At 35.2% G+C, this 20650-nt stretch overlaps 1 protein-coding gene and 1 long non-coding RNA gene across 2 annotated transcripts in view; one reads left to right on the top strand and one right to left on the bottom strand.

The window, feature by feature from the left end:
• LOC117343013 overlaps positions 1 to 6877 on the bottom strand; it is a 46189-nt gene extending 39312 nt beyond the window's left edge. The window contains exon 1 of the long non-coding RNA XR_004535945.1: positions 6665 to 6877. This is a non-coding gene — a long non-coding RNA (uncharacterized LOC117343013). The remainder of the gene's footprint in view (positions 1 to 6664) is intronic.
• Positions 1 to 20650, top strand: part of LOC117341830 — a 172319-nt gene that overhangs the window by 104782 nt on the left and 46887 nt on the right. The window contains exon 4 of the mRNA XM_033903692.1: positions 7127 to 7272. Coding sequence (XP_033759583.1) covers positions 7127 to 7272 — 146 coding nt within the window. The remainder of the gene's footprint in view (positions 1 to 7126; positions 7273 to 20650) is intronic.

Here is a 20650-nt window from a genome sequence, read left to right on the forward strand (position 1 = left end):
TATGTGAAATTAAGAATTATTGAAAATCCATATATAAGATTGTGTTGTGTTAATATGCTTCAAACTTGGTCTAGGTTATGTGATATAAATATAGAAACTTATAACTTGATTGAATTAGAAATAGAAAAGTTAATTAAATGCCAAAACCTGCTGACTTAATTTCTAAAAATTCTTCAGCAGTATTATTCTGCAACATGAATATACTATATTAGATGTTAGTTCCGTGTTTATTCTGAAATAAACCCATAGTCTAGTAAGTGCCCCAGTCTATTGCACTTTTGTAAAATTTCTAACAAATATCATTTACACTGTCCTGCATTGATTACCTAAGTCCATCCCCTACCTGCAGCTTAGGTTTATGAGTTAGCCTCCTGGGTTTTATACGGTAAAAATTATAGCCCTCTAATTACCTTAATTACTGCCCCCTCCCGCATAAAGCACCGGTGTAAAGTACAGAGGTATGCGTAAGTCAAGCTGTGAGTTGGGTATAGTGTGGATTAGAATGGTTCGGTTAACAACAGTAGTAACTGTGTAAGAGTCAGGAAACGAAAGTCTGTATAAATATCAATTCAATACAAAGTATGGAAATGATTAAAATTAGACTTTAAAAATTTAGAATTTTGTTTCTGCCTCTGTTTGATGTTATAGGTTGAAAAACAACAGTATTCTGACATAAAAATAAAATAGTAATTTTAACAAAAATTGATCAAACAAGGGTAAAATGTAAACAAACAGATTTGCATGAAGACCCTTAAAACAGTATTAGTCAAATAAGACCAGGCGTTCAGGAAGGGAAAGCATCTTTTGCTTCCTCAACAACATCCGCGATAGAAATCTAGGTCAAATCCTGGTCATGTTAGGAACTAGGGATATCCTTTAGTGTAGTATTTTAAGGACATGTTGCCTTTGCAAGGCTAACTGGTTAATATCCCAGAAATATTGGGAGTGGTTGCATGATGCAGTGGTTATTGCACTGGTCTTTCATTTAGAAGTGAAGTCATGCTAGATCAGATTATTTAGATATTAATGTTTTAAGCTGTAAAAGAAAAAGATAAATCCTTCCCAGAAAGAAAAATAATTTGTTTTACCAAAGATAGATAATTAACTCAAACAAAGGGAGATAATTCACTCCAACAAAGAAAAATAACTCACTCAAACCAAGGGAGATAATTCATTTCAACAAAAAAAGATAACTCACTCAAACAAAGGAAGAGTATTCACTCAAACTAAGGGAGATAATTCATTCAAACTAAGGGAGATAATTCATTCAAACTAAGGGAGATAATTCATTCAAACTAAGGGAGATAATTCATTCAAGCAAAGAAAAATAACTCACTCAAACAAAGATAACTCACTCAAACAATGGGAGATAATTCACTTAAAGATTTATAACTCTCTCAAACAAAGGGAGATAATTCACTTAAGCAAAGAACATTAACTTACTCAAACAAAGAAAGATTACTCATTCAAACAGCTTGGAAAATAAATTATTCAAACAAAGACACACTACTTCCTCAAACAACGACAGATAACTCTTTAGAAAGATAACTCACTCAAAAAAAGTAGATATCTCTTAAAAAAGATTGCTCACTCCCTCAAACAAAGGTAGACAACTCATAAGAAAGATGACCACTCAAAGACATTACACATTTTACCATCTTCTCCTTATCAAGGGGAAGATCAGCCACATCATCAAAGAGAAAAGACACTCTCAAAAAGGCAAATTAGATTAACTAAGCAAATCATATGCAAGTGGACTGCATGGTAAACAGAAATGAATTTTAATTGTTTGGTGTCGAAAAAAATATAAAAATGGAATCCGCTTTTGTAGTGACTTTGTAAACAGGAATGATTGATGTGGGTGTTCCATTTCCTTTTTTGGTTCAGACGATTCCAGGAGTGTTACTTCCCATGATGGGGTTGATCAGTTTATACACAAATTTGTTATTGGTAAGTTATTGCATATCCTATCACACTTGTCTCTGTAACGGCCATTTTATGTGTACACAGTGGGTTTTCTGATTATATATTGTGTCATATGTACATGGAAAGTAACAAGTTTTTTTCTTTATGTTTGAATAAATTGCTCGTGGTTTTGTACAGAAATGGAGTTCGCAGCGGTGGCATTACATAATACAGTTATACACCAGGAGTTTGACAGCCTGTCGTAAAAATCGTAAAATCAAGTCTACCCTCAAATAGCTACTGTTGTAGCTTCATCTTTTTCTGTGGATCAATAACAAATTGGTGATTTTGAGTATTTGTTTACGGAGGAAAAATATTTTTTTCTTTTTGACACAATTAACTGTTTTTAGATGTTTAGAATTCATCTCTATGCGAATCAGATTTTAGCACAGATTTATGACACTGTGAATTACTATGAACAGCACAGATTGATGACAAAAAATGGATGTCTATGATGATCCCAAAATATTTTCTCATATTATCGGTTGATATAGGGAAGTGTTTAGATAGAAGTAATTTCAGGGTGACATGAATAAGAGTATCATAATTGGTAAGAATTGTCTTGTTAGAGAAAATTGCTGGTCATTAGATCTTCTTTATGAGAATGTCTAGAGGAGATTGAGATTTTCCTGTGTCCTGATGAAGCAGTGAGGGAAGGAGACATTGGCAGATTGATCATAAAAGGTACCGAGGTTGTCATTGATGAGTTACAGGGTATCTAGAGGGGACATAGGGGTCATGGGTATAGGTACAGAGGCTGTGATGAGATATAGGGTATCTAGAGGGGATATAGGGGTCATGGGTAGGAACAGAGGCTGTGATGAGATACAGGGTATCTAGAGGGGACACAGGGGTCATGAGTATAGGTACAGAGGCTGTGATGAGATACAGGGTATCTAGAGGGGACACAGGGGTCATGGGTATAGGTACAGAGGCTGGGATGAGATACAGGGTATCTAGAGGGGACATATGGGTCATGGGTATAGGTACAGAGGCTGTGATGAGATACAGGGTATCTAGAGGGGACAGAGGGGTCATGGGTAGGTACAGAGGCTGTGATGAGATATAGGGTATCCAGAGGGGTCAAGGGTAGGTACAGAAGCTGTGATAAGATATAGGGTATCTAGAGGGGACAGAGGGGTCATGGGTAGGTACGGAGGCTGTGATGAGGTACAGGGTATCTAGAGGGGACAGAGGGGTCATGGGTAGGTACGGAGGCTGTGATGAGATACAGGATATCTAGAGGGGACAGAGGGGTCATGGGTAGGTACAGAAGCTGTGATGAGATATAGGGTATCCACAGGGGACAGAGGGGTCATGGTTAGGTACAGAGGCTGTGATGAGATATAGGATATCTAGAGGAGACAGAGGGGTCATGGGTAGGTACGGAGGTTGTGATGAGATACAGGGTATCTAGATTGGACATAGGGGTCATGAGTAGGTACGGAGGCTGTGATGAGATATAGGGTATCTAGAGGGGTCAAGGGTAGGTACAGAGGCTGTGATGAGATATAGGGTATCTAGAGGGGACAGAGGGGTCATTGGTAGGTACGGAGGCTGTGATGAGATACAGGGTATCTAGAGGGGACAGAGGGGTCATTGGTAGGTACGGAGGCTGTGATGAGATACAGGGTATCTAGAGGGGACAGAGGGGTCATGGGTAGGTACGGAGGCTGTGATGAGATACAGGGTATCTAGAGGGGACAGAGGGGTCATGGGTAGGTACGGAGGCTGTGATGAGATACAGGGTATCTAGAGGGGACAGATGGGTCATTGGTAGGTATGGAGGCTGTGATGAGATAAGGATATCTAGAGGAGATTGAGGGATCATGGGTAGTACAATCCACATTACAGTTTTCACTTTTACAATCAAGAGGAAGCTGATGATGACATAGCGTGTCCAGTGAGTAATTGTATTGATCAGGTATTCAGTGTACTAGTAGAGGATCATAAAGGGGCCAAGGCAAAGAAATCTTACACCATGCAGGATACAGCAGGCAGAGAATTCAAACATGATATGTGGTAGCCGGTAAAATGTCACCTAGAGAATATTTATTTTATTTTAAGGGGAAATCAATATCAAATTTAAGCTTCATACGCTTTGTTTTCTCTTAGTTTATTGATATTTTAGAATATCCTTCCCGTATAAAACAATCCTCCCTTGTAAATTTAAGATATCTAACCCCATTGTAATACTGTATATAGGACAAAACTACCTCATGTACTAGAAATGGAATATAGGAAATCTTTTGGAAGATAAGTTTTATCATTAATAGACTTTGGATATTCTGTGTGTAATAAACTTTGGATATTCTGTGTGTAATAGACTTTGGGTATTCTGTGTGTAATAGACTTTGGATATTCTGTGTGTAATAGAATTTGAATATTCTGTGTGTAATAGACTTTGGGTATTCTGTGTGTAATAGACTTTGGATATTCTGTGTGTAATAGAATTTGAATATTCTGTGTGTAATAGAATTTGAATATTCTGTGTGTAATAGACTTTGGGTATTCTGTGTGTAATAGACTTTGGATATTCTGTGTGTAATAGACTTTGGATATTCTGTGTGTAATAGAATTTGGATATTCTGTGTGTAATAGACTTTGGATATTCTGTGTGTAATAGAATTTGGATATTCTGTATGTAATAGACTTTGGATATTCTGTGTGTAATATACTTTGGATATTCTGTGTGTAATAGAATTTGGATATTCTGTGTGTAATAGACTTTGGATATTCTGTGTGTAATAGACTTTGGATATTCTGTGTGTAATAGACTTTGGATATTCTGTGTGTAACAGACTCTGGATATTCTGTGTGTAATAGACTTTGGGTATTCTGTGTGTAATAGAGACAGGGTATTCTGTGTGTAATAGACTTTGGATATTCTGTGTGTAATAGACTTTGGATATTCTGTGTGTAATAGACTTTGAATATTCTGTGTGTAATAGACTTTGGATATTTTGTGTGTAATAGACTTTGGATATTCTGTGTGTAATAGACTTTGGATATTCTGTGTGTAATAGACTTTGGGTATTTTGTGTGTAGTAGACTTTGGATATTCTGTGTGTAATAGACTTTGGATATTCTGTGTGTAATAGACTCTGGATATTCTGTGTGTAATAGACTTTGGGTATTCTGTGTGTAATAGACTTTGGATATTCTGTGTGTAATATACTTTGGATATTCTGTGTGTAATATTAGACTTTGATATTCTGTTTGTAATAGACTTTGGATATTATGTGTGTAATAGACTTTAGGTATTTTGTGTGTAATAGACTTTAGGTATTCTGTGTGTAATAGACTTTGGATATTCTGTGTGTAATAGAATTTGGATATTCTGTGTGTAATAGACTTTGGATATTCTGTGTGTAATAGACTTTGGATATTCTGTGTGTAATAGAATTTGGATATTCTGTGTGTAATAGACTTTGGATATTCTGTTTGTAATAGACTTTTTGATATTCTGTGTGTAATAGACTTTGGATATTCTGTGTTTAATAGACTTAAGATATTCTGTGTGTAATAGACTTTTTGATATTCTGTGTGTAATAGACTTTGGATATTCTGTGTGTAATAGAGGTAGGGTATTCTGTGTGTAGCTAGACATAATTGGGGTAAACTGAAGCAGTTCTGAAAAATATCCTGTCCATACTGTGGCTCGAACCTGAAGTCTCTCGCTGTCTGTTATACACCAACACTCTACCACTAGGCTATAGAGAATTCCCACTAGGCCTGAGCTTGTCTGATGCATTATTACGCTCTCCACTCGTACACAACATGTTGTCGTAGAAAAGGAACAATAAAAAGTGTTCGTTAAAATAAAGATGTTTTCTGATCGCATAATGAAATGAAACAGGTGGGTGAAGTATAGATACATGGAAGTATAGAAGTAACTGTATCATTATTTCAATGAACACTTGAGCATGCAAAAAAAGATATCATGATGTATCATGTACTTTATAAACCATGTCTTACACTTTAGTCTGGTCTTATAAACTGAAGAGTCCTGGACAAAGTTTCAGGGGTTTGTAGGATGAGATAAAATCTTCAGGAATCTGGCCTGCCTATAACATGTTCTGTGTGTATAGTATATATATATATAGGATACGAGATGGCATACACAGCACTGCAACATTTGTCTTCTTACTCTCGGAAAAGCAAATCATTCATAAGTCATAAAATAAAAATCTCCACTTATGATCATCGTCTGGTGGATAGAGGTGATAAAAGTATATCGTAAATGTTTAAGTGTATTATAATATATATTTTATATCGGTGCATGTCTACAGTTTACACAGGTAGATCATACCTGGGACATCGTTAGGGAGGACAAATATCACACCTGATCTGTGTTATTTTCATTCTATACCTGAACTACTGTGCGGATGTCATCATTAATAGAATTTTTTCTCTATAAAGTTGATATTAAATTTCACTTTCGTTTACAAGAAAAGTAAGATTCCTACGTATGTAAATAAGGTGTATTAGACTGTATACATATATACAGAGAATGTCGGATATCTATTGACTTTGAACTACAACTCATTCCGGAGTGTCCTGAATGGTAGAAGCCACATTAAGTCATCAACATCATACCCTTCCAACATTCATAAATTATGTGAATAAGCAAACAGAAAAAATTAAGGCGTGAAAAAATCTCTGAAAAGGAAGGTTATAAATGAATAAATCCACCTACCTTGTTAGTGTTGGACAAGGTGATACACTAGTGAAATGGTGTTAATCACAACATAGGTATATTAAACCCTTTCTGGTATTCCACACGTCCAATTCAGTGTATCTAGTGTTGACTTGTCCTCAGCCTATGGAGGAGCCCAGGGTTTCAATATCTGATAGACAGTCTGGCTCTTTAGGAAACTCCTGTGTGAGGCTGTATCGTGGGGACCCTGTTACCAGTGCTATAGCTATACCAAACGGAAGTTTTGCCCCGTGGATATTCCTCATTGGAACTACTGGTGTGAATTAGGGAACATGTCGTAACATTGGAGAGGCCTGTACAAATCTAGGAAGGCATTTGTGAGCACATTCTGGATGGTTTTGAAGCCATTAGGACGTTTAGTTTAAGGAATTACTGGTGTACGTATTGAATATTGGGTGTTAATTGTTTTACTAAATGGAGTTAACCGTCTGTGTGTTATAGTGGGAGAGCCTTCACAACCAGCCCAGGATCACCGGTCTGTCCAACCAACACCTATCTCTGTCATGTTACCCCCTGTGTGGGGACCAGACCATCACCCCAGGGACAAGGACACGCCCCACCGAAGGATTAATTCAGGCGATTCACAGGTAAGATAGAATTCACACCTGAAGTCTTGTAACTTTATCAGTCTCTTATTTTCAGGTAAAACTCACCAGGTTGCTATAATTTATCTTTTGTGATGGATGTTTGTAAATTGTTTATGACCGATTCAGGTTGTAGATGACCTACAAAGGTTAAACTGATGTTTTATCTTGTAATACTTGCCATATTACTGGTATTAGTATTATAAAGTTATAGTAATATATTAAAGAAGTGAAATATTTTGGATTATTCATGTCATGAAAAATTCAAATGTGGGATATGACTATAACAAGTTTTAAAAATTATAATTGAATGGTTATATATTTAATTCAGGGGTTTAACAAACTCAATGATTTTTTCATACTACTGATAATGAAGTATTGTAATATGCTTGACTCTTAATTTATGTGTACTAATAAAATTAAAACAAAAGTTCTTCAAATATTTGATATAAGTCAGTTGAATAGTAATTGAATGTAATGCATTTTACATCTTAAAGCAATGACAATTTACTGGTATACTTAGATTTCACTGTGAAATTTGGGACTTATGTGACATGTTACATGAATATAACTGTGATATTAGGGAGTTGGGTGATATTTTACCTGTATATGACTGTGATATTAGAGTTGGGTGATATTTTACCTGTATATGACTGTGATATTAGGGAGTTGGGTGTTATTTTACCTGTATATAACTGTGATATTAGGTAGTTGGGTGATATTTTACTGTATATGACTGTGATATCAGGGTGTTGGGTGATATTTTACCTGTATATAACTGTGATATTAGGTAGTTGGGTGATATTTTACTGTATATGACTGTGATATCAGGGAGTTGGGTGATATTTTACCTGTATATGACTGTGATATTAGAGAGTTGGGTGATATTTTACCTGTATATGACTGTGATATTAGAGAGTTGGGTGATATTTTACCTGTATATAACTGTGATATTAGGGAGTTGGGTGTTATTTTACCTGTATATAACTGTGATATTAGGGAGTTGGGTGTTATTTTACCTGTATATAACTGATATTAGAGAGTTGGGTGATATTTTACCTGTATATAACTGTGATATCAGGGAGTTGGGTGATATTTTACCTGTATATAACTGTGATATCGGGGAGTTGAGTGATATTTTACCTGTATATGACTGTGATATTAGGGAGTTGAGTGATATTTTACCTGTATAAGACTGTGATATTAGAGAGTTGGGTGATATTTTACCTGTATATGACTGTGATATTAGGGAGTTGGGTGATATTTTACCTGTATATAACTGTGATATTAGGGAGTTGGGTGTTATTTTACCTGTATATAACTGTGATATTAGGGAGTTGGGTGATATTTTACCTGTATATAACTGTGATATTAGAGAGTTGGGTGATATTTTACCTGTATATGACTGTGATATTAGAGAGTTGGGTGATATTTTACCTGTATATGACTGTGATATTAGGGAGTAGGGATATGTGTTTGTGATAGATGGTGATTGGTATTTGGAAGGGTATTAAACGAGATGTAGGTGAATTGTTTATATTAATTGACAATTATAACCCTGATAATTGAATTTATACGAGAGTCTATGGTCTACAGACAGACAACACATGTGCTGTAACTAATTTGCTTTTATTCAAGTCCAAGTTTTTTGTGACTTTCCTTGATCAGATAAATATTCAGGGTTGTTCTGTAAATGTTGCTATTTTAATGCTATGTTTTGCATGGCATTCCAACACTTCTGTATCTCCATATCTAAAAAGATATATGACTGATGCATAGCTAAATGTTCCCCCTGATGTATGTTCCATGCTGAAAAGGAAATTTTCAACCTATTCCGTTCCTGCATTGTTTTGCAATGCTTAGATCTATGTTAGCCAATTTATAGATCTGTGTAATACTGTGTGGAAAGACTCAATCCAGAACCAGCTCACTTTTAAAGTAAATCAAATTACGTTTTGTTTATGAGGAAACTTACGTCTTTTATAGCATTTAGGTAAGAGGGAAACATCACTTGTTGTCAATTTGTACATCTTCCTCGGGGGTTTTCTGAGGATTCCAAATGTACAAGATTTGTGTTAGAATTGAATTATAAAATATTTAAATTAGACATGTCTGTTTGAGCACATGCCCATGGTCGATGTGTTTGTGCATATTGAAAATGTTTTTATCAAAACTTGTTTTACACGGAACTAATGAGAAATTATATATATTTTAAGTTCATATTATAATGTTAACAGAAAGCTGTAATTAAGGGTGAATATCTTCAAGAGTGAATGTGTATGGGGCTTCAAGAGTGAATGTGTATGGGGCTTCAAGGGTGAATGTGTATGGGGCTTCAAGACTGATTTTGTATGGGGCTTCAAAAGTGAATTTGTATGGGCTTCAAGAGTGAATATGTATGGGGCTTCAAGAGTGAATTTGTATTGGGCTTCAAGAGTGAATATGTATTGGGCTTCAAGAGTGAATTTGTATGGGGCTTCAAGAATGAATGTGTATAGGGCTTCAAGAGTGAATTTGTATAGGGCTTCAAGGGTGAATATATATGGGGCTTCAAGACTGATTTTGTATAGGGCTTCAAGAATGAATATCTATGTGGGCTTTAAGAATGAATGTGTATGGGGCTTCATCAGTGAATTTGTATAGGGCTTCAAGAGTGAATGTGTATGGGGCTTCAAGAGTGAATATGAATTGGGCTTTAAGAGTGAATTCTCATGGAGTTTCAATAGTGAATGTTTATGGGACTTCAAGACTGATTTTGTATGGGGCTTAAAGAGTGAATGTGTATGGGGGCTTCAAGAGTGAATGTGTATGGGGCTTCAAGAGTGAATGTGTATGGGGCTTCAAGAGTGAATGTGTATGGGGCTTCAAGAGTGAATATGAATTGGGCTTCAAGAGTGAATTTTTATGGGGCTTCAATAGTGAATTTATATGCAATGCTTCAAGAGGAAATACCTTTTTGATTATAGGAATATGTCTTTTTGTCCTTACAGTAGATATGTATAAGACTTCCAGAGTGAATTCATTTTCCAGAAAGATAATCAATGAGGTTTTAGAATAAATGACTTTAAGACTCTAAGAGACTTTAACTTCCTATGGGAAATCTTTATTGATATAGTACATTCCACTTAATGTCACATTGAAGTATCTGTACCCTTTATATCATCTATAAATCACCTTTCATCAGTGTCACTTGTTTACGTGCAATCTGTGCTCTGTATCATTTCATTGTGAATGTCACCATAAACATATTATTAAATAAGCTTTGGTAACTTTCAGATTCAAATAGAATAAGTCCGAGCTGTTGTACTTTAAACCCACATGTAGGAATCTCTTGAAATAATGGGACAGATTTTGAAACAATAAAAACTATATTTCAAAAAAAAAATGTTTTTCAAATAATTTAACCGGAGCTAAGGTCCACATCACTCATGATAAATTGTCTTTGTTTTGTTTTGCGAATGACACACAGTACACCAAGACGTGGCAAATGACAGGCATATCAGTGTTGGATGTGATTCATGAGTGAATAGGCTTCCATTTCACAACAATAGTTGCTAAAAGAAAAAGATTTAAAAGCAAACTGGAAAGTCCACTTCACATAATATGTATAGGTTTTGATTGAGAATTTAGCATTTTTGGCTTTAAGCTTTTACCTTTGTTCTGAATGGTGAATTAATTTTACTAGTTAAATTGAGGTTTTTATAGTAAAACCAATTTTCAAGAGGTAATTCTTACCATAACTTTAGTATGCAAAAACATCACATACACCCATTTTTGTAGCCCCAAAAAACAAGATTAAAAAATCCCACCCTCCCTACTGTCACATGACCTTTATCTTAATGATAACACAACAGAGTGATCTCCCTTCCTCAAAACCTTTATGGAGCCAAGTACTTAAATTAGTTCAATAGTGAAAAATCGGATCACTTGAATGTTTCTCAGTTGAAGTTCACTTTTTGGAACTATGAACTGCAGAAAAAAAAAGTCACATTTCAGAATACAGTGCATTCCACTTAATCGGGTAACGCTTAATCGGGTATTTCGTTTAATTGGGTAAAATTTTAAAAACCAAAACCATTTTCTCTTAAATCATGTTAAAAAAATTCGTTTAATTGGGTTGGAAAAGTCGTATTTTCCGGTTATTCGAATAGAACAATCGGGACAAAAAATAGAAATGCTCCGATTTTCACGAAAGTCATCGCGTATTTCTTTAAGTTTTAGACATTTATCAACAAATAGTGTAATTTTGATGGTTCAAATGTCAAAAAACAGTTAAATATTACCTTAAACGGTAATGTTATGTCGGGGTTTTGTCATGTTCAGAACTGTGTTGTTGTTGATTCTGCCTCGTGTGGTTTTTCCCCAACAGGAAGTCGACTAAGAATTGTGGGTAAAATTAAATGTTATTTTTAGAGTCAGCAGCAGGCAAAACGTAATGGGGTTTTAAAAGCATAATTAAGCGACTAGACAATTAAACTTTTACGTCTGGGATGTAAAATCTTCGAAGCAAAAACCAAAACAATAGTTTTTTACCTGGGTCTGATATTGCTACAGATCGATTGATATCACCGCTTACTGTATGTGGCGAATCCAAAGTGAGGGGTTCGCCACGGGGAAATGTGACGACACCGATAGACAGGTGAGTTAAAAATCAGTAGCGAGCAGTAAAATGACAGACGCCCGACGTTAGCTCATAATTCCTATTCAGGTTAGGATTAGAACTGGTTAATAAAAACATTACATTGGATTTCGTGTTGTTTTATCAGTGACTGCCAGTGTCAAGTTCGTATAAATTTATACCACAGGAAACGACCTAAATAAACTCGGTTTCTCCGATCTCTGTGCTTTGGTAATTGGAAATAATATGGAATATTTTAAACTTCAAAGCGAACATAAGAATGTCTCTATGATAAACATAAATGATTTTAGATGTAATTGTCGGCGAGTCCTTAGATCGTATGTCAAATTAGGAACACACGGATGAAACAGGGATGTATGACCCCCCGATTTGAGGTGCTACGATTGTACTGTGCCGCGAATAAGAAAATCATTAAGGTTTTGTTATTTTAATACACACATTTTTATACAATTAGTAATAGTAATCTGACAATTTGACATCAGTAAAAGCACAAACAAAAACACCGTTTATTAACAATAATAACGCAAATATTTTCATCCAAAATCGACCCAAGTCTGACTACCATTACGGACCAAATCCAAGATGGCGACGTGCATTTCGGCTTATCGGGTAAGTCGGTTAATCGGGTAAAAAGTCCCCGCAAATAGGCAACCCGATTAAGCGGAATGCACTGTACATTAAATTTCATGTTGCTATTCCACATAATATCACATTCTGCTTAATATCACATTCCACTTGATGTATCTTCTACTGATGACATATTCCTCTTAGGTCACATTCTGGTTACTGTCAAATTCCACATAATATCATACTCGATGCATTGTCATATTCCACTTTATATCACAATCCACTTAATATCACATTTCTTTTTAATGTAACAATCCACTTAATATCACATTTCTTTTTAATGTAACAATCCACTTAATAAGACATTTTCCTCTAAAATTGAAATGTGGTGAAGTGTGGAATGTACTTTTTAGAAATTCTGCTACTAGTGCAACAGAAATTTGTCTTGTTTAAGTGGGCAGTTAACTTCTTATTAACTTGAAATTAAGATGGAGGAGAACGATAATTGTTTTGAACTTTATGGCATTGATGTTATGTTAGGAAGTCAATGACTCTTTATCAGTTTGTGGATATTTATGTTTTATGAATCATGGTACCCGCTATCTATATTATCGTAATGATTTCTTGATTTTTACACAATGAAAAAATACTGGACATATTGTATTCTGAGCTTACATCATTGAAAACATCAGTAGACAATCTGAGATAAATCTAGGTTTATTACTTCAGCTGGTAAAACATATATTTCTCATAAAGTACTTGGCTAGGAATTTAGAGATCAATATCATAATTATAGTTTCCAAGTATTATGCATTGATATGTTTCGTATGTAAGAGAAACATTCTAGAGGTTTATAAATATGAGTGGAATATATAAGTCTTATAATAGTCATTATCAATGTTTTGTTTATTTATTTATTAATTTTTATTTTTTTTACTTTTTATTTCATTTTTTCTTTTTTTAATTGAAATATCCTTTTTTTATATTATTTTATTTTAGAGATAATATAAAGAAGTTGGGAGCTATCATAATGTAAAACAATTTTTAGGGGGGGAAAAGTAAGAAAAATTTTGAGCAATGTTATAATTTCAAAACAATCGGGGTTTGAAGAAAATAATGAAAACACTACATTTGAGCGACATTTTATTTGATATGTAAGAAACAGATGAGAGTTTCCTTTCCCATTTCCTAAGCATTCACTGTTGACAAAGGTTTCCTCAGAAATTCCTCACTTTTCCCATTGGAATTAGTTCCAGACAATTGGCTTGTTAGGGTGTAAAATTGGCAGATGTCCTAATTTTTCAGCAAATATCTATTTTTTGAATTCCATAATCCATTCACGGCTTTCTAACAGCTGTTTGGAATTCTGTAAATTTGAAATCTCGACACTTACACTTTTGGTGATTCATGGCAGGTAGAAGTCATTGGCTTGATAATCTAGTCACGAAGGGCTATAGTACAAATCTGTATTTAACAGTTACTGCATGGATAAATGATTTTTCAAAGAACATGCAATTGAATTTGTCTGTCAGTGTTTTTTCTCTGCTCTAGTACATATTTCAACTTATTGCTTATCTTCTACAGACTTATAAATAAATTGTCCATGATGAAACCAAAGATATATTGATAACCCCTTAATGGTACAAGTGCCCAAGTGATGGTGATATTGTTAAACTCAGCTCACAGCTTCAGCAACACCTTCTCTATATGATTTCCTTGCAGTTGAACTAGATGCTGAAACTTGATGGTTGGATTTAAACTGTAATTTTCTAGTTTAAAAAGTACATGTGATCAAAAGTAAGAATCATAGGATAGACATGAGATCTTCATATGTTAAGTTTAAGGGGAGTGTGATTAAAGCTCAGTCAGTTGGAGCTCGTGTTTGATGCTCCCTGTAACCTGGATAACATGCAGCGAGCATCCAGTATTTTGTTCAGTGAGGTAGTCACCAACTACTACACGGAGACCTCTCCTCAGAATGACTCTGGATGTTCACAGGGCGATAAACCCAGCAAACAAACCAATATCTTCGTATATTCAAGATTCAAGGTCAATACGTGCATTATTCCGTCCAAGTGAGCTTATTGGGTTTTTGCTTTGTCCATTGTCTATTAATGTCCGCATGTCATCCATCCGGGTTCAACTTCTTCCTTTAAAAGACGTCTCAAAAACTACAGAGGCCTAGAGACATGATATTCGGTAAGCTGCACTAGTACGAAGCTTTTCATCTACCCAGACTGTTGACTAAAATACCTCCGTCCGAGTTGTAATTGATTTAACCGCAAATTATGCACTTCAGATTGACAGTTAATCTTTTTCTGCCTCACACTATGTAGGCTTTACCTTCCAATCTGTACCGCGTGACCCCACTGCAGTATATCCTGTTGTTGGTTGTTGTTGAATCCGTTTTCAGATTTTTAAGTCTGTTACGATTTAGCTTTGATCTCATATTTGGACCTCACACTGGTAAATTTCATCTCAGCTTTAAAGTTGTGTAACAATTAAGTTGCTAAAGCGGATTGAATTTCTTTGAAAAAAAATCATCAAACCAATAGATATGATTTCATTGTAATAGAACCAATATTTGCTTAACAATGAATGTTTAACTTCATTGTTATACATTCCTATCATCGACTCGAAAAGATATAAGTTAATTACGAATTATAATTCCATCTTGAAATATTTCAAAAAGATTGATGTAGATAATATTATCTAGTGGTTCTGTTGGACTTATCTAAGGAACTTCGAAAAAGAAAAATTCAGGAAAGAACGTAGGATATTCAGTTTTGTGATTTACATCAGTATTTACATACATTAAGAAATCTGTGAACACTATACAGGCCCTTGGGGACTTTTGTTGTCCGGGAAGACTCGGAGGATGCTGACGATCCCAGGTTGAGAGGCTGAAGTTAGACCTGATGTCTATTGCACAGAATTTGATCTGACTGATAGAGAAATCGGCCTCTCTCCTGGACTGTGATACACTTATAGCCATTATTTATTGCCCCAAGTGTTTTGATACCGAATTTGCTAATGTTGTTTTCAATTTTCAACTGAACAGTTCCTTCATAGCTTTAGGACCATATGTGGGCTTGTGTTGGGCAATTCCCTTTAACAGGGCTACAACCTCTTGGAAGGTGATGCTGTATGTGCATATAGATTTCTTGACATTTTTATCATTATCGTATAAAAACATCAATTTCATTGTCAAGAGTAATGTTGGTTTCCCAGATAAAGTGAAGAGCCTTGCGTTGTTGGAATGTAAAACTTGTCTTCTCGGTGATGGGATACACCTTCTTATCTTGGAAAATAATTGTCGGTGCTTTGAATTCTGCAGAAACTTTTATCCTGGCTGGGTCTATATAGGACATTCTGTATCTATCTCACAACACAGAAAACAAGCTGAAGTATAGGTTTTATATTCTGTTGTTCTTTTATAATCAGAAAACATTAAAATATGGTATTTATGTTGATTTTAATTAGAGAATGAAGTACAATATTGCTGTGACATTTCTCATATATTGGTGACCCCATATATCTGAACAGCTTGAGGAACACATATTTTGTTTAGACACCACATTGTTAAGCATGGACCAATTGGTCATTTGGTATTTCAAGCAATTGGACATTTGGAGCAATCGGGCATTTGCTTTTTGGACCAATTGATTTATTGCATATGGACCAATTAGTTTTTGGCATTTAGACCCACTGTTTTTGCTATTTGGACCAATTGTTTTGGCATTTGGACCAATTGATTTTGGTATTTGGACCAATTGTTTCTTCTTGTTTGTTTGGCATTTGGACCAATTGTTTGTTTGGCATTTGGACAAATCGTTTTTGGTATTCGAAGCTATTAGATGTTTGGCATTTTAGTGTTTAGTAATTTGAATTAAATTTAACTATGTATTGCATGCAATTCTGAAAAGAGCGATAATTTTGTTTTTATAAACCAATGCCACTGTTCTAGTTGTACCATTTTCCATTTCTGGGGCTGTTAGAATTATTCTCATTATTTCAACATTTGAAACTTATTTCATTTTACATACATAGAATGACGATTGAAATGTTGATGACTCAACACTTTGATAGACTGTAAGCCGATTTACCTGATGAATAATTACCGTCTTGGAAGCATAAGAAGTGTCCAAGTTCCACATTACATGAACAATCCTTGCGTGGTAATTTTAAGTACGATGGTTAGACAAATTATGACTGGAGGTAAATTAGGGCCTAATTAAATTAAGTTCGTAATTCTCTCTCTGTCTGAGCATACAGATATTTCACCAACTCTGCAGTAGCTTTATAACCTAATTAGCACTAATGTCGTTAGCAATTGATGTCAGAACATTTTCAAAATTAATTAATTTGAAAAAACAAAATTATGCTTTTTTATGGATTTGCATTTTCAAAAGGAATTATTATATTTGATAAATATGACTTTTCCTGTTACAATTTATCATTCTATAGTTTTTCATCTAGCTCCTCACAGAATTATGTGTGTTCAGGAACGGAAAACTCATGTTTTCCTCTATTTTGTTCTTTCCTATAGCTTTTACTGGAATTGTACTATCGGGAAGGTGGGACATGGGAAATCTCCGTCATATGATTGGCAAAATGTTGGTGTGATTGTGTTTTTGTGTTATTCCTATTGGAAAAGAAGGCCATAGGAAAACATTTGTAATGATTTCTAAGTAATTTCCATTGGCGAAATATTTTGATGTAATTTTATGGAATTGTACTTTTGGCAATTTAGGAAGGATACGAGGAACATTTTAGTTTAATAGTACTTGTAATAACATTATACAATTTTCTTTATCTATTTCCGACAAACAACAGTAGTGGGACCTGTAGAATCTAATACAACACTGACAGATGTCTAGGTAAACCTCAGTACGGTAGTAAACCTGCCCAATATCGGTTCACCTGCCTTTAATTCATATTTTCTAATGAGATTACACGGTCGAGTTATGTACACACTATACTGAATATTTGGTCTGATGTTTGGTCCACTCCTGGGTGTACTACACAATTATTATGGAATTATGTATAATTCTATTGTTGTTTTTATGCCCCCGCCATGAAATGGGAAAACATATAGTGTTACCCATGTCTATCCCGTCCGTTGCGTCATGTCGTGTTGCGTCACTTTCTGTCGCATCGTGTACCTTCGTATCCCGTTATGTCCTGTCGCATCCCCTCTCCTCCTCAGGGCTAGAACTTTATTTTCAAAACCACTAGTCAGTCGGGCTAGCCATTCAAAATTTTACTAGTCCAAATGTAAATTTCACTAGCCCAGTCGGGCTAGTAAAATTGAAAGTTGCTAGCCCGAAAAATATTGGAAATATAACAATGAATATCTATGTTAAATTGTGACACATTTATTATCATGTTTCTCATGATATTGTACATGTATGTGTCCTCATGTGTAACAGATCAGCAGTAAATACTTAACTAATCTGTTGTGATAATAATCAGGATATAAACTGTAATATTGATAACATCATAACTTAAATTAATAAAATAAATAAATAAGTTTTGGAATTTGGAGAAACGGCAGAAAATGGTCGACCATGCTTTGCAACATAGAACGCACTTAAATAATGCACCGACTCTCTTTTGTACAGTAGGATTTAACTTTTGACCACGTTTGTCAGACATTGAACTGTCAATGCATGAACAGTTAATGTGTCTTTTCTCATATTAAAACAACCCTTAACAAAGGCACCCTTACGATCACTTATCTTTGGATAGGCCTTGCATACCATGGACTGTCCTGTGGTGTCTATTTCGACCCACGGACATTCTTGTTGTCGCTGTTCTCTGAACTTCCGTTCACGTTTGTGATCTTTTTCTCTTTTTTATTGCTTTCATCCTCATTATCATCAGAATTACGATCACCCACTTTCCGTTTCCTAAAACGTTGAATGTAGTGGTCCATATTCAGTTACTACGAACGCTTTTACAATGTGTCAAAAAATGAGCTGTCAAAAACGAACCTGAATGAGCTGCTAATAATTCTTTCGATACAAACGCGAACATGACCAAGACTTACCATGTGCTCAACATCGGAATCCTCGGACTTCATTATGATTTTAATGCTTTCGGAACTCTCGGGCGTTTACTAATGTATACACACGGCAACATGTCGAGTGAAAACGGAAAGTGGAGGATCGTTTTTCAGCGAACATACGAATAAATAATACACAAAGGTATGTGAGTTGTTTATTGAAATATTGTCGGGCATGTGCCACTGTGATTTTTACTAGCCCGACATTTTGATCAAATAAAGTTATACAAGATTTCCACTAGTCAGTCGGGCTACCAGAATTTCAAACCACTAGCCCGGGTCGAAAATCTACTAGTCTCAGACTATCGGGCTACCTTTAAGTTCGAGCCCTGCTCCTGATGCAATGTAAAAAGCTAATCTCAGGAACTGGTGATGTGATTCTCACCAAACTGTGTTTCGAGATGTCAAGTGGCAGCGGGAGCATTTATGTCTTATAGAATCGGACTCTAACTCTTGGGGTGGCTCTATTATAGGAGAATAACATAGCATTTGTTGGTAATTCTACGGAAAACAAAAAGAAATGGTAAGATGTAGGCTTTTTGCCGTAGGTATACAGTTGGTAAATTCAGTTGAAGGCCTTGAAAAAAATGTCTAATTCATTTATGCCTGATAATGCAATAGTAAAGAATTGATTTACCTGAATAGATACGGCAGTATACCTCGGGGTTAAATTTGAAAAGTTTATTGGAAGCTTGGGAATGCCACTTTGGTAGGCTTCGTTATATGAAAATCCACATGTGCTGTACAACGCTATAGGATATTGCATGTACTTTGCAATCATTTCTGTAAGCCAGAGCAGTAATAAAAACTTCATTAATATCAATAAAAAACTCAAATCTCCAGTGGAAAAAATGTCTGTACAAAGAGTCACTGAGGATTTGAAACAGTTGAGCAGATTGACATGATTGGCAAGGCTCATACAACAAAAAATCCATAAGGTCATTTTAATTAATATTTCACTATAGTGTGAGAAATAGTATTCAAAAGTCATTTCCTGTCAAGTGACAATTTGCCAAAAAATATCGGAAAAATGAAGATGTAACCCCATATAAAGTATTCCCCAAGTGTGTCTTTATTGTGTATATTCGCCAATATCTAAAACGTTATTGTAGCATGTCAAATGTGAAAATCATGATCACCCTAATGTTTTATTGGGATAGCTGTTGTCGTGGGATTTGCAGAACAAATATGGACGCCCCCCTCAGGCAGATTCTGTGGCACCTGGCCTGCTAGTTGAATTACATTGTGCATAGCTTCAGGAAATTATTTTCAAATGGAAATTGGGTTGGTTTCATATAGACTTTCACACTTGTATACACCGGCACGATCAATTATTGATAAAAATGTGTGTGCAAATATCAGGTTATCAAATTCATCAGTTCATAAGGACAATGCTTGCAACCTTTTCAAAAATGCAGCCGGCAATATAAATGTTATTGAGTTTTAAGAGGAGGTGCTTGGACTAAACTGTTTTAACAAGCTGTAGTGGCGCGAGTTTTACAAGTTCTGGCATTTCCTCCGTGTAATTCTCAAGTGCAACACATGTGAATAATTTCACGAAACAATAAAACAAACTACAGAAAGCTTAAATAAAATTCTTCAACTTGTGAGAAAACTTGAGATTACCTGCAGACTTCCAATTCTGAATGACGTCATGACTAACACGATGTGTTATAGTTGATGTATACTTGTATCCAAATTTAGAGTTCGCTTACATTTTCAGTACTTTAGTATTATCCCCCGATTATGAACGTGGTAACTCATCATTTATGTGGACAATTTTAATTGTATTAACGTTTTTCTTTAAGGATCTTGAAATGTTATCGTCCCAAAACTAAACATTTATTGGTTTTCTACATCCTGACCAACATTATGCTTTTGGTGCTTCAGATCTCAAAAAGAATGAATGGCTTTTCAGGAAAGGTGGAGTGGGGCTTTTAAATTTGACTGGACTTATAGTTTCCCTCGTACATTTTCTTGAGTGCATTGATGATCCGAGAATACTATTGTTAGAAAACAAATTGCCTTGTGAACTTGTTCACCTGCCGTAGCCAGATTTTATGTGGAAGTACCGCTCTGGATGTTGGGCAGAGTTTTATTTATAGAGT

This window comes from Pecten maximus, chromosome 14 (assembly GCF_902652985.1).
Source record: "Pecten maximus chromosome 14, xPecMax1.1, whole genome shotgun sequence".
In the NCBI taxonomy this organism is placed as follows: Eukaryota; Metazoa; Mollusca; class Bivalvia; order Pectinida; family Pectinidae; genus Pecten; species Pecten maximus.